This window comes from Phacochoerus africanus, chromosome 3 (assembly GCF_016906955.1).
Source record: "Phacochoerus africanus isolate WHEZ1 chromosome 3, ROS_Pafr_v1, whole genome shotgun sequence".
NCBI classification, from domain to species: Eukaryota; Metazoa; Chordata; class Mammalia; order Artiodactyla; family Suidae; genus Phacochoerus; species Phacochoerus africanus.
Window position 1 is genome coordinate 31,429,266 of NC_062546.1, and position 14,437 is coordinate 31,443,702.

General features: G+C 39.9%; 1 protein-coding gene across 3 annotated transcripts in view; it reads left to right on the forward strand.

Annotated features, from left to right (window-relative positions):
• Positions 1–14,437, forward strand: part of PANK2 (pantothenate kinase 2) — a 44,880-nt gene that overhangs the window by 17,026 nt on the left and 13,417 nt on the right. For 2 of the 3 annotated variants that reach the window (XM_047771547.1, XM_047771546.1), the window contains exons 2-3: positions 9,569–9,921; positions 13,433–13,686. In XM_047771547.1, the coding sequence (XP_047627503.1) occupies positions 9,814–9,921; positions 13,433–13,686 (362 nt within the window). In that variant the 5' untranslated portion in view covers positions 9,569–9,813. Of the gene's footprint in view, positions 1–6,228; positions 6,336–9,568; positions 9,922–13,432; positions 13,687–14,437 lie in introns of all 3 variants that reach the window. The other variant, XM_047771548.1, reaches the window with a different exon arrangement.

Here is a 14,437-nt window from a genome sequence, read left to right on the forward strand (position 1 = left end):
TCATTTTATTAGTCCTTACAACTCCTAGGTAGGTGGTAGTATTCCATTTTACAGATAAGAAAACTAGGACACATTTACCCAGTGTCAAATGATTGAAAAGAAATGTACACTCAGGAACTCTAGTTTTGTGATGTCTGCTCTTGAGCACTGTGCTTTATTGAATTGTTTGTGTTTTTTTAGCTATGTCTTCATTGCTCTAAAACCAGGTATAATTACGATCTTTTACGTCCAAGTCTCTCTTTCTTGAGGAGAAAATTTTTACCTACTGAACTTACAAATTTTGGAATTTTTAGTACTTCCAGATTTCTGGTACTTCCAAATTTTGAGCATAAAAGTAACACTAGGAGTTAAAATGCAGGTTCCCTAGGTCCAGTTTTGCATCTTTTGAATCAGACTGGAGAGGCTAAGACCTGTGCCGCGTTTTTAACAACCTCTGCGTGTCATTCAGATAGAGGTCACTCCAAGACCACTCTGTAAAACACTTTTAACTATTGAGAGGGTAGGATTGGTGGTATATAAAGTGATTTTGAAATGTCTTTTGAGGAACTAAGACAATATTCATGTTGTAGGATTTATTTTGTTTTGGTATCTGATGTTTGTTACGGTGCCTTTTATTTCTTTTTCTGACTGATTGATAAGTCATGAAAAGCCATCTCTCAGATAATGAAACTGGTTAAAGAAATAAACAGGGTATTGTTTTTCCTTCCATTTCTTCTTTCTGTGCTATCCAGAGGTGCACTTGTTAGATGGAGAGGCAGTGTATTGATTGCTGAGCCCTCCAAGAATGTGCTTTGGTTTTAACTTTGAGGGAATTTAATAGAGATTAAATCTTTTTTTTAAAGGAGAATTGGGTAGGGGGTGGTGCCAGCTTTTGTTAGAAAACCTTGTTCTGACATCATTACACTACTTATCTAAAGGTAGGAGACTAGTTGTCATTGGAAAGTAGAAGGAGATGTTCAGTCTATCTTAGGAATTGTTGTGGGCCCTGATTATAGTTTTGTTCTGCCATACATGTTACTGAGAGCAATGTGATTCCCAAACCTGTCCCCATTTCAGACTTAACACATCATAGCCATTAGGGATGAGGCCAGGCTTGTATGTCTAGAAGTTCCTCAAAAGTTTTAGATTAGCTGGCATATGTCTCATATATCTGCGAGAAATACCAAATAAAGATTGGTTTAAAATGATGGAAATGGTTTTTTTTGTGGCAGAGCGTGTTAAGGATCCAGTGTTGTCACCACAATGGCTCAGGTTGCTGCTGCGACATGGGTTAGAGCCTTGGCTCGGGAATTTCCACATGCAGGGAGGGGCACAGACAAAAAATGATGGAAACAAAGATGCTAATGATGGTAGCAGTACTTACATGTTTATGTTAGACACTGCGCTAAATCCTTTATGAACATTCTTTTTTGTTTTGTTTTTTTATGGCTGCATCCAGTGGCATGTGGAAGTTCCTGGGCCAGGGATTGAATCCCAGCCGAAGCTGAGACCTACACTGAAGCTGCTGCAGCGCTAGATCCTTAAACTCACTGTGCCCTGCCAGGGATCAGACCTGAGCCTCTCCAGTGACCTGAGTTGCTGCAGTCCGATTCTTTTTTTTTTTTTTTGCCTTTTGTCTTTTGTCTTTTTAGGGCCACATGTGTGGCATATGGAAGTTCCCAGGCTAGGGGTCTAATCAGAGCTGTAGCCGCCAGCTTATGCCAGAGCCACAGCAGTGCGGGATCCGAGCTGAGTCTGCAACCCACACAACAGCTCATGGCAACGCCGGATCCTTAACCCACTGAGCAAGGCCAGGGATTGAACCTGCAGCCTCACGGTTCCTAGTCGGATTCGTTAACCACTGAGCCACGACGGGAACTCCTGCAGTCGGATTCTTAACCTACTGCGCCACAGCTGGAACTCCAATGAACATTTGTTTTAAGTCTTGGAATTATCCTGCAAAGTGAAAATTTGTTATCCCCAGTTTCCAGATGAGAAAACAGGCACAGTGAAATTTTTCTTTTGTCCAGTGGCATATAGTGAGTTAGTAATGGAACTGTGTTTTGATTCTAGGTGTCTGACTTCAGACCCAGTGTTCTTGACTTTTCCCATCTTGGAAGGTACATGTGATGTAATCCAGAGTAGTGGTTCTCACATGGAATCACTCAGAAGCTTAAAAAAAAAAAACAACCCTCAGGTCACAGAGGGGTCTGAAAACATCTTTTTTTTTTTTATATAATTTTTTTTTTTATTTTCCCACTGTACAGCAAGGGGATCAAGTTATCCTTACATGTATACATTACAATTACATTTTTTCCCCCACCCTTTTCTGTTGCAACATGAGTATCTAGACAAAGTTCTCAATGCTATTCAGCAGGATCTCCTTGTAAATCTATTCTAAGTTGTGTCTGATAAGTCCAAGCTCCCGATCCCTCCCACTCCCTCCCCCTCCCATCAGGCAGCCACAAGTCTCTTCTCCAAGTCCATGATTTTCTTTTCTGAGGAGATGTTCATTTGTGCTGGATATTAGATTCCAGTTATAAGTGATATCATATGGTATTTGTCCTTGTCTTTCTGGCTCATTTCACTCAGTATGAGATTCTCTAGCTCCATCCATGTTGCTGCAAATGGCATTATGTCATTCTTTTTGATGGCTGAATAGTATTCCATTGTGTATATATACCACATCTTCCGAATCCAATCATCTGTCGATGGACATTTGGGTTGTTTCCATGTCCTGGCTATTGTGAATAGTGCTGCAATGAACATGGGGGTGCATGTGGTCTCTTTTAAGTAGATGAAAACATCTTTTAATCTTTAAAATTTTGTTGAGGCGTAATTAAATACAGTAAAATGTACAATTTTGACAAATGTATACATGCATTTAACAAGAGAACATACATTTTAATCAGGGGCCCCGGATGTGCAGGAGGTGTGGGAACTCTGGAATCAGAGTGTGAGCTTCATGGCAGTGTCCAGGGGATGAGACACTGCCTGGATCTTTGCAGGTGACTCCCAGCATCTTGTAGCACTCCAGGTGAGCTTTGGGACATGCTGCTTTTGGTCTCCTGCCAATCATGGAATGTCCTTAACCTCCATTAGTCTAGAAAATAAACCTTTGTTTGTAGCTTGATAATGCTAATCTAGAAAATAGTTAGCTTTTCCTTGGAATTTGGCAGAAAGGAGCTGGTGCTGGGGCCTGAGAGGCTGCTTTTTATCAGGTGCAGTGTTTCATCTTGAGTTAGGGAATTGGAAAGGGCTGCCCACTGTGAACTCAGGAATAAAAGTTAGATTTCTATTGCTTTGTAGCCCATTTTTGAGAGATAGAATAGGAGAGGATGTTTTCTAACCTATTGTTTTATCAACTTTATTTATTTATTTATTTATTTTTGTCTTTTTGCCATTTCTTGGGCCGCTCCTGTGGCATATGGAGGTTCCCGGGCTAGGGGTCGAATCGGAGCTGTAGTCGCCAGCCTACACCAGAGCCACAGCAATGCAGGATCCGAGCCATGTCTGCGACCTACACCACAGCTCACGGCAACGCCGGAACCTTGACCCACTGAGCAAGGGCAGTGATCGAACCCGCAACCTCATGGTTCCTAGTCGGATTCGTTAACCACTGTGCCACGACGGGAGCTTCTGTTTTATCAACTTTAAATAGAAGTTCCCTGGTGACTCATCTGGCATTGTCACTACTGTGGCTGAGGTTTGGTCCCTGACCAGGGAACTTCTGTGTACTTTAGGCACAGCCAAAAAAAAAAAATTAAATGAAATAAAAGTAAACATGGCCCCGCTTCTTCCATGAAAAATGTAAAGCATTGAGAGCAGCCTAAAAATAATATAATTATGCAGCTTGTGAAATTATAGTATGTTATTTTAGAGGCCCATGTATGCATTTAGATAATATGATTAAGTGTTGGCATCCTTGCCCTCTATCGGGAGACCGTAGCAAGAAGGGATGTATGCTGTTAAAAATATTTTACTTAAAGATGTTAAAAGGAGAGATAAGGAACATGATAATGAACTGTAGACTGTTTGATTTTTTTCTTAATGGTTTTCCTGGAAACTATTAGGGCCCGGTGCTTTTTTGTTGTTGTTTGGGTGATTGATCTTTGACCTCTTTAAAAAAATTTTCAGTGCTTTTGATTTCTGTGTTTTCTACCTCATTTGGGCTACTTTTTGTACTCTTTTTGTGCTTATTTTCTAGCTAATCCTCAGTTTAGTGTACACTTTATTTTATTTCATTTATTTTTGGCTATGCCCACAGCATGTGAAAGTTCCCAGGCTGGAGATTGAACTTGTACCTCAGCAGTTATCTGAGCCGCTACCGTGGCAACATCTGATCCTTAACCCTCTGACCACAAGGGAACTCTTATTTCGTGTACATTTTAAATTCACTGTTAGAAAGTTGTAAATTGGCTTATTTGTACATTTTCTTGTTATGTACTTTCATCTTCTTTAAGAAAAGCTATAGCTACTTCCTTTTTTTTTTTTGGTCCACACCTGTGGCATATGAAAGTTCCCAGGCCAGGGATCAAGTCTGAGCTGTATACATCCCTGCTCAGGCTTGGGATCTAATGGGCAACACCACAGAGATGCTTTTAACCCAATACAGGAACTCCGTTTCTTTCTTTTTCTTGGATGTTCTTATCAGAAATTTGTCCGTTTTAATGGCTTTTTCAAAGCTTGATTTTTTTTTTTTTCTTTTTGCTATTTCTTTGGGCCGCTCCCGTGGCATATGGAGGTTCCCAGGCTAGGGGTCGAATTGGAGCTGTAGCCCCTGGCCTACGCCAGAGCCACAGCAACGTGGGATCCGAGCTGCAGTCTGCAACCTACACCACAGCTCACGGCAATTGAGCAAGGGCAGGGACCGAACCCCCAACCTCATGGTTCCTAGTCGGATTTGTTAACCACTGTGCCACGATGGGAACTCCCTAAAGCTTGATTTTATTGATCATCTCTTGTAGCTTTGTTCACAATGATGATTTTTTTCTAGTTTCGTTTACATCTTGCTTTGATCTTTAATAACTTCCTTCTACTTATTTTGAGTGTGTTTTATTCTTTTTCTAGAATTTCAGATTGTATATGACATTGCCTTTTATTCATGCTTCCTTCTTTTTGAATATATTTGATGAATGTTTGTTATACATTTCCCTTTGAATGTCACCTTGGATATTCTTTTTGATAATGTAGTGTTTTCATTGTCATTCATTTAAAAATAAATTTTGTTATGATTTCATCTTCAATTTCAGAGGTAATGAGTTCGAAAATTTCCAGGTAGATAGATTTATTTCTTTGCGTCTGTTGGATTAATTTCTTATTTTGAGATGTTGCGGAAAACGGATGTGGTTTGGTTTTGTTCTTCAGAATTTGAGGTTCCACTGATTTGTAGATTTATCAGTTACTCCTTGTTTTTAATATTTTTTGAAGCATATGTCAGGATCATATCAATTGTACTTTTTTATGCACATGACATAATTTTTTTTGGTCCCCTTATAATGCTTTTTGTTTGAATTCTTGTCAGTCTGCTAGTATTGTATTTGCATTCTGTTAGCATTTGCTTGATTCAGTGGAGTAACATTGCCCAGGCATTTATTTTGCTTACCCAAATTCAACTATATAAATGTGGCAAATCAGTTAATAAGCGGTGCCATGGCTCTACTCTCTGATTTAGTCAGTGACTATATAATTCCAAGTGAGCTCAGGGCTGGAGATCACTGTTTGGATGGGCACCTCTTATAGTGTGAGCACAATAGCCCTTGTTAAATGCAGTGCTGGTCTTGAAACATAAGGTTTGACTTTTACTGTATCATGTTTCCTAAATGAAGTTAACCGCTCTATCAGTTTCCAGTGAGATGCTTAAGATTTTGACTTGTTCATTTTTGACTGAATGCCATTTTCACCTTAAAACATTTAATTCCTCCTCATGATGGGACTACATTGTGGGTGTTTTACCACTAATTTACCTTCAGTCTGTTTGTTTAATCTTATTTTAGGTGTATCTTTTTTACATAAGCATATAGTTGAATTTTCTCTTTAATCTGGAAAGAAATTTGACCTATTTGTGATTACTGATGTTTGTATTCATTCCTGTCATTTCTTTGTTTTGTATTTACTTTTTTTTCTCTTTGTTTTTGAACTTTTTTTTCCCCCCTAGTTGTTTGAAGGTCATATGTCATTTTCTCTTCTTCTGGAGTTACCTGTAAGTTTTTAATGCGTTTAAACCATCACTTCTTTATTCTTATTTAGAAATAATCAGAATCTATATCTTCCGTTCCCCAACAAGACAGAACTGCTGCTTGCTTTGACTTCCCTCTCCTTTCTGTTCTCTCTTCGACTTCCTATGTTGAAATCATGTAAGTATTTTAGTTCTGGATTGCTTATTTCCTAAAAGTCAGCATGTATTGCTTCCTGTGCTTATCATTGTTTATTATGGCTCATATATTCTTGGATGCTTTAAAAAATTGTGTTGGAGTACATCTACTAATTATTTCAGAGAAGATCTTTGAACAGTAAATACTGAGCTCTCTCATGTGTGAAAATGTCTTTCTTCTGCACTTCCGTGAAAGCTGATTTGGTTGGATATGAGTTTCACATTGTTTTCCTTATAACTTTGCCATTGCTCTTTTGTTTTCTAGCATCTGTGCTGCTGATGAAAAGTCTAATTTTACCATTGTGTGATTTATGTGTCTTCGTAGGAATTCACTTTTCTCCTTTGGAAGTTTTTGAGATTTCCTGTAATTTCAGTAGGATGTGACTATAAGTTTCCCCTTTCTCCGATTATTAACTCCATTTAACACTTAGTGGATCTTTCAGTCCGGTGATTCCTGCCCTCACCTGTTTCCCCCAGAGAATTTCTAGAACTCACATAACAGACGTTGGACTTTGTGGTTCTGTGTTCTGTATATCTACCTTTCTTTCATACTCAAGAGGCATTTTGGGAGCATTTCTTAGTTTTGTTTTCCATTCTTTTTTTTTTTTTTCTGTGCCCATTTTGTTGTTAAATTATCTGTTGAATTTTATTTTGGAAATGAGTATGTTTTTCTTTCCTAAAAGTGTCTTTATTGGATATAATTTGCATACAATAAAATATATCCACTTAAAGTATATGGTTCCATGTGTTTTGACAGAGAGCTACTCCTGTGAAGCTCCCCTCTCACCCCCAACAGTTAACATTTGGGCTATCACAGAAAGTTTTCTCCTGTCCCTGTATAGTCCTCTCTCTTCTTCCCCCAGCCTATGATCGACTTTCTATCATTTGCAGAAACGATTATTTTGCATTTTCTTGAGTTCATGTAAATGGACTCATTTAGCATGTAGCTTTTTGTGCTTATTTATTTTTTTTGGCTGTGCCTGTGGCATATGGAAGTTCCCAGGCCAGTGGAACACTAGGGAACTGCCAGAAGTTTCTTTCACTCAGCCTGTTTTTTATTTTTATTTTTTATTTTATTATAATATTTTTAGGGCTGCACCCATGGCACATGGAAGTTCCCAGGCTAGGGTCTAATCGGAGCTACAGCTGCCAGCCTACACCACAGTCACAGCAGTGCTGCAGCTGAGCCATGTCTGCAACCTGCACCACAGCTCACGGCAATGCCTGATCCTTAACCCACTGAGCGAGGCCAGAGATCGAACCTGCATCCTCATGGATACTAGTCGGATTCATTATTGCTGAGCCACAAAGGAAACTTCCACTCAGCCTGTTTTTTAGAGTCACTTAAGTACATTGTCCCTCCTTCCCCTTTTTGGTTTGGGAAGCTTCTCCCCCTCACAACTAGGAAATTAACATTGATACAGTTCACAGATCTTAGTTAGATTTAACCAGTTTTACATAAACTCTCTTGTGTATGTGTGTTTAGTTCTATGTAATTTAATCACATGTGTAGATTCTTCCAGCCACAACCACGGTTGACAGTCATTTCTTAATTTCTAATTTTTCTTCAGCTTATCGTTCATGGGTAAATCTCATTTTACCTTGGAGAATATTTATGGTTCTTTTTAAAGTCTCTGTTTGTTCCTGCAACTCTTTCTTCAGATATTTAACTTCTCATTTTTGTGGTGTTGATTTCCCTTTTGGTGACTCTAGTTTGTAAAGTGATCATCTCTGGTTTGAGGATTGCTGTTCTTCTGTCAGTAGGTGTTTGCCGCTCTGTCAGGATGGATTGTAGGGGAGAGAAGGGAAACACGTCCAGATGCGGGGGCTCCTCACTTCTGAGTAATAGCAGTTCCCTGGATGCCATACTGCTTCTTGGGCTCAAGTGCCTATGCTCAGTGCAGACATTGCAGGGGGAGGAGGTTAGTGGTTCTCAGTAAAGGGAAGCTACTGACCTGTGTGTTGTGCCAAGTGCATTTCCCCACCAGATCACCTGTGACTGCACCAGCCTGCTCCTGTTCCTGTGGCAGCCCCCATTGACAGCTTGGATGGAGCACCCCTCTGCTCCGTCTACCTTTGTAGCTGCTTCCAATTTTTATAGCATTTTTCTTTTGAGGGTTCTGGACAGTTATTGCCTCTAATCAACTGCTGATATTATCACTTGTTTCTCAGAATTATTTAAATTAATTAATTGATTTTTTTTGGCTGTGTCCGAGGCATATACAAGTTCCTGGGCCAGGGATCAAACCTGAGCAACAGCAGTGACAATGCTGAATCCTTAACCACTAGGCCACCAGGGTACTCCCATCTCAGAATTATTTTAGAAAATCAATGTCTAGATCTTTAGTCATTTTTAGGATTTAAGGTGGGAGGAGAAGGCATGTGTAGCTAATGTAGTTTATCTTTAAAAATTTTTTTTAAAAAATTTTATGGCCGCATCCTCGGCATATGGAAGTTCCCAGGCCAGGGATAGAATCTGAGCCACAACGTGACCTATGCTGCAGCTGCGGCGACACTGGATCTTTAACCCACTGCACCAGGCTGGGGATTGAGCCTGCGCCTCCCTGCACCTCCACAGTGATCCATGCTGATGCAGCTTAACCCACTGCACCACAGCAGGAACTCCAATCTTGATCCAAACTCTTGAAGCCATTTTTTGGGATGGATTGTTGGGGAATGGACATTAACTCTGAAACAGCTGTTGAAATCTGTTGAAACCTTATATTGATAGATTGATTAACATCAGGTTTTGAGAGAAGTTGACTGCTGGAGCTTATATGTTAACATAGAGTTGGGAATTTCTTCTGCCCTTTATTTCAGTGCTAAACTAGAGTTCTGAAAAGTCTCAGTATTTCTTCTTGGGACTGAGGGGAGGGATGAAGATTTTCATTCTCAATTTTTTTTTTTCAGAGTTGAGGATAATGGGTAGTCATTTTCCTATTTTTTTTAATATTTCACAGCGCGCTTTGGGCTTGTCTGTATAAGAGGTTTGAGTTGGCTTAACATTGTGATATTTTTCAAAAGAAAATTTTTATTTTTTTTTTGAGATTTTTCTTCCAGGTCAGACGGAATCATATTTCTTCTCCCCTACCTAAACCTTTTTGTTTATATAGTTCTTGGAAACCTCAGGGTATGAGATCAATTTTTAATCTAATAAGTATAAATGTAGTTCTCAGAAAAAAAAGCTGTTCTGACTTTTTTTTCCTTCCTATGTAGTTTTTCCTTGGTTTGGCTTGGATATTGGTGGAACCCTGGTCAAGCTGGTTTATTTTGAACCCAAAGACATCACTGCTGAAGAAGAAGAGGAAGAAGTGGAAAGTCTTAAAAGCATTCGCAAGTACCTGACCTCCAACGTGGCTTACGGGTCAACGGGTATTCGGGATGTGCACCTGGAGCTGAAGGACCTGACTCTGTGTGGACGCAAAGGCAATCTGCACTTTATACGCTTTCCCACTCATGACATGCCTGCTTTTATTCAAATGGGCAGAGATAAAAACTTCTCGAGTCTCCACACTGTCTTTTGTGCCACTGGAGGTGGAGCGTACAAATTTGAGCAGGATTTTCTCACAGTATGCATTTTTTAGCTTATATACAACTTATGGTAATCTGATTGTTAGAAATAATTCCAACAGCAGGTGGTGGAATCATTTCCATCTCTAATGAAACTTGAATTTTCTTGAGTCACATTAAGATTGAATATAAATTAGGGATGGGAGTCGCCATCTAGAGATTGTTGTATAGTTTACTTTTTGGCCCAGTTCGGATGAGTTGATGAGAATCACAGCCACTAAGAGCATAGCATTTGGTGGTTCTTTTGGTATGAGAAAATCGTCAAGCTGTGGTAAGCAGAGTCAGGAATTCCCTATGAGGAACAAGATCATTGTCTTGAACAATGAGATTGAAAAATCATTTAAAGAAATTAATGTCATTTTATGTCATAAAATTGTTTCCAGTTTTTTCTACCACAGAATTTACCTTATCCCCCTTATTTGTTTCTTGGAAAGTTTACTATTTTAAAAATACAAGGAACTCTGGTCCAAAATGGTGTTTTTCAGGCCTCAGGGCCAGTGAGAGATGGTTGACAGAGTTTCCTCTCCCCAAATGCCTTTTGAAATGTTCTGTGCTGCACACTTGTTAACAGGAGTCTGGACACTAGGGGGCGTAGCAGTGGACACTTGATTTTGTTTTCATTCAGTGAACACTGTGTAAGGCCTTGAGGCTAGGGCCTTTGAGGGTGGACGTGGGGGTAGATGGGAGAATTGACAAGCGAATTGGCCAACACTCACCTTCAGGGTGCAATGTAGATATAAAATATCTTCAGTGACCATGTTTTTAATGCCTCCAATGAAAATGTTACTACAGAGATTCTGCCTTTGCCTAAATTATTTTTCATTTCTTTTTTTCCCCTTGTGTGTCATTGTATGGTTTGTGACTTTGTCTTCTATTTCCTTTCTCCTGTAACTGACCCATAATTTCTCCCATAATCATAATACGGAATTGACATGAATTTTTTTTAGTGGTGGTGGAGCATGTGGAAGTCCCTGGGCCAGGGCTCAAACAGTGCCCCAGCAGTTTGACCCAAGCCGCTGCGGTGACAATACTGGATCCTTAACCTGCTGCACCACAAGAGAACTCCATGAATTTTTAAACTAGGTTTTACATTGTCTACTTGAGTTTTTCTTGGTGGTGGGTTTTCAGTGGTTTCCTTTCTACCTGAGAGTAACTGGGAAGGTAGCCTGAGGAGTGGAGGTCCCCCTCCTTTGCAGTCATGGTGACCCAGGATTATAACTGATAGGGAAAGGCGGAAACCTCTTTTATTTCTAGGATCCTATAGAGATGCCTTTGGAACATATTTGAAAACCATGCAGGCTGTTAGTAGAGGTATTGTGTTGTGTGGTCATCCAAGGAGAAGGGCAGAGTAGATTGTAGACCTTAGGAATTGAGGTTTCTCACCTGTATGGACAAGTGCTATCTTTGAAAATTGTATGAAAATGAAATACCTAACAGATTAGGAGTGACTAACAGTTCATACCCCACAGTGAAATATTTTAAAAAATACAGAGTTTACCCTGTTTCTTTTTAAGTGTGAATCAGATTTCCTCACATTGCACTGAGTTTGCTTGTTGCTGCAACACCTGTTGAGTAACTTGAGTTAGTGAAATAACCTATATATTTAGTCATCTAACTATATCAGTTAGGCTGGGGTTCATTAAGAATAATAGCATAGCAGGACATTTTGGGATTATAGGAATTACGAGAAAGATAAAGATACAAGGGCAGAAAACTACTTTGATTCCAAAAGGCCAGCAGTGTAAAATGATTTGGCTTTGAAATGAAAATACTGGCACTTGAGATTTAAGTGTCAGGAAGTCGGAATTGAATTCAGTATGGCAGAAAGGGCGTGAGCAGATGAAATAAGGGCAGTGGTGAACCGTATTCAAGGGCTTCGGTTTGATCACAGGAGTAATTTAACATTCATACTTAAGGATTAAGGATTAAGAGGAAGTTACCTATTAGCTTCCATCATCTCTGGATCAGAATAAATTGAGTGTAGATGCATTCAAATGAGTTGGATTAAAAGGGGAGAACTTGCAAAGCTCAACTTGGCTGTAAACAGAAATAGGTGCTTGAGGAGGCTGAGGCGTCGTTTCATCTGTCACATACCTTGAGGAGACAACGCTGGAATACTCAGATGGGATAGAGGTTCACAGAGTAAAAAATGCAAGTTTATATCATCTCTCCACTGTTAAAAGTTTATGTATCTTTTTAGTTTTTCTGGGCGTGAATATGTATGACACATACATGTACATATAAACATGCTTTTAAAAATAGGCAAATTGGATCATGTTTTATAAAATACTTCTCAGCTATTTTTTTGGGGGGATACTAAAAACATGTCTAAGAGTTCTTGCCATTTCAATTCTTTTTTTTTTTTTTTTTGGTCTTTTTAGGGCTGCACCTGAGGCATATGGAAGTTCCTAGGCTAGGGTCGAATTGGAGCTGCAGATTCTGGCATATACCACAGCCACAGCAACACCCGGAATCCAAGCTGCATCAGCAACCTACACTGCAGTTTGGGGCAATGCCGGATCCTTAACCCACTGAGTGAAGCCAGGGATCGAACCTGCATCCTCATGGTTACTAGTCAGGTTTGTTACTGTTGAACCATAACAGGAACTCCAAGATCCTTTTTATTCTTAATCGATATGGCATGTTCCATAATATGAATAGTAATTTAATCATTCCCTTATTAATTACTTAAATGAAATTAAATTGGTTACAGTGTTTTGAATTTTGATTCTGCTCTCATCCTCACCCCCGGAGGCTGTAACCAGTTTAAATAGTGAAAAATTTTACCTTCTAATTGGATGCTTTCAGCGCTTTGCCCATAGGTTATTAATAATAAAATGTGGCCTGCTTTGATCTTGTTCTGTGGCCTTGAAGATGGTCTTTGGAAGGTAGACATTGGAGACCCTGCGGCTCCCACTATGTCTTACTTAGAGTCCCCTTCTTTTTGTTTTGTTTTGTTTTGTTTTTAGGGCCGCACCTGCAGCAGCATATGGAGGTTCCTAGGCTTGGGGTTGAATCGGAGCTATAGCCGGATCTGAGCCATGTCTGTTACCTATACCACAGCTCACGACAACACCAGATCCTTAACCCACTGAGCAAGGCCAGGGATCGAACCTGCATCCTCATGGATGCTAGTCAGATTTGATTCCTCTGAGCCATGGCGGGAACTCCAGAGTTCGCTTTTTGATGGGGCTGTGACTCAGCTGTGCTCCTGTCTCACAGTCCCTGTAAGCAGACATCTCTTTTTTTGCCTGGGTTTTTTGGCACATTCCTCCAGCTGCCACAGTGGTTTGTAGGTAGAGTCTCTTTGGGTCTGTGGGAGCAGGAATCTGTCTTGTCTGTCCATTCCTATATTTGTTGTCTCCAGATACCTGTGCTGTAAAGCATGCACAAATAATACATATCCATGAACACGTTTATGGTTTGTCTTATAGAGGGGTGCCTTATTAAACAGTTTTTATTTCTGTTTGGCTTGTTTAAAAATCTGAATACATTTTAATTTCATTACAGATAGGTGATCTTCAGCTTTGCAAACTCGATGAACTAGATTGCTTAGTAAAAGGAATTTTATACATCGACTCAGTTGGATTCAATGGACGGTCACAGTGCTATTACTTTGAAAACCCTGCTGATTCTGAAAAATGTCAGAAGTTACCATTTGATTTGAAAAATCCATACCCTCTGCTACTGGTGAACATTGGCTCTGGGGTTAGCATCTTAGCAGTATATTCCAAAGATAATTATAAGCGGGTCACGGGTACCAGGTAGGTCTTTTATATAAAGGTCATTGTTTATTCTTGATGTAATAATGGGTTAAAACTGAGTTTTCAGGTATTGAATATAAGTGCATCAAGAGCCTGTTAAAATTATGTGAAAAATATGTTTCTTTGGGATTATGCAAGCAAATACTGTTTCTCTTTGGAAATTTTGATTTCATGATCTACTTTTCTTTAGTCTGTTGCTGAAGATTTCATTACCATGGTTTCATAAAATAGGTCATCAACAGACTCACTGAGCCTGTGATCCCTGCCTTCAGATGGTGTGTGGTGTGCCTATCACCATAAAGTAACCTAAGCTACCAGGTAGCAACTCTTAGGAGAAGGCAAGGCAGGATACCAGCTTAGAAACTGGTCTAGGTTTTACACGTACACACATGCACAGTGCAGGGGATAGCATGAAATCTGGAAGTTGAGGTACTGAGCAGTACCTCTGAGCAGCACTGAGCAGTACTGAGCAGTAGGGAATGATTGGGGGAGGGTAGCCCTAAAAGGGAGGATTAGGTGGCAGATGAGAATGAATACATTTTGGTTCAAGAATCAGAGATCACGTCAGGAAAAGCAGGAGCTGGGAATTGGGATAAACAAGTGTTTGAACAGATGTGAGTTAAAGAATGAGAGGAATAATTTTGGGAGAGGAAGCACCCAGGGTGACAAGATGCTTGGATGAGAATGACTCAGGACTTGCACTTGGAGAAAGAGAGAGGGAAGAGGTGCAACCATGGGCCTGGGTGTGATG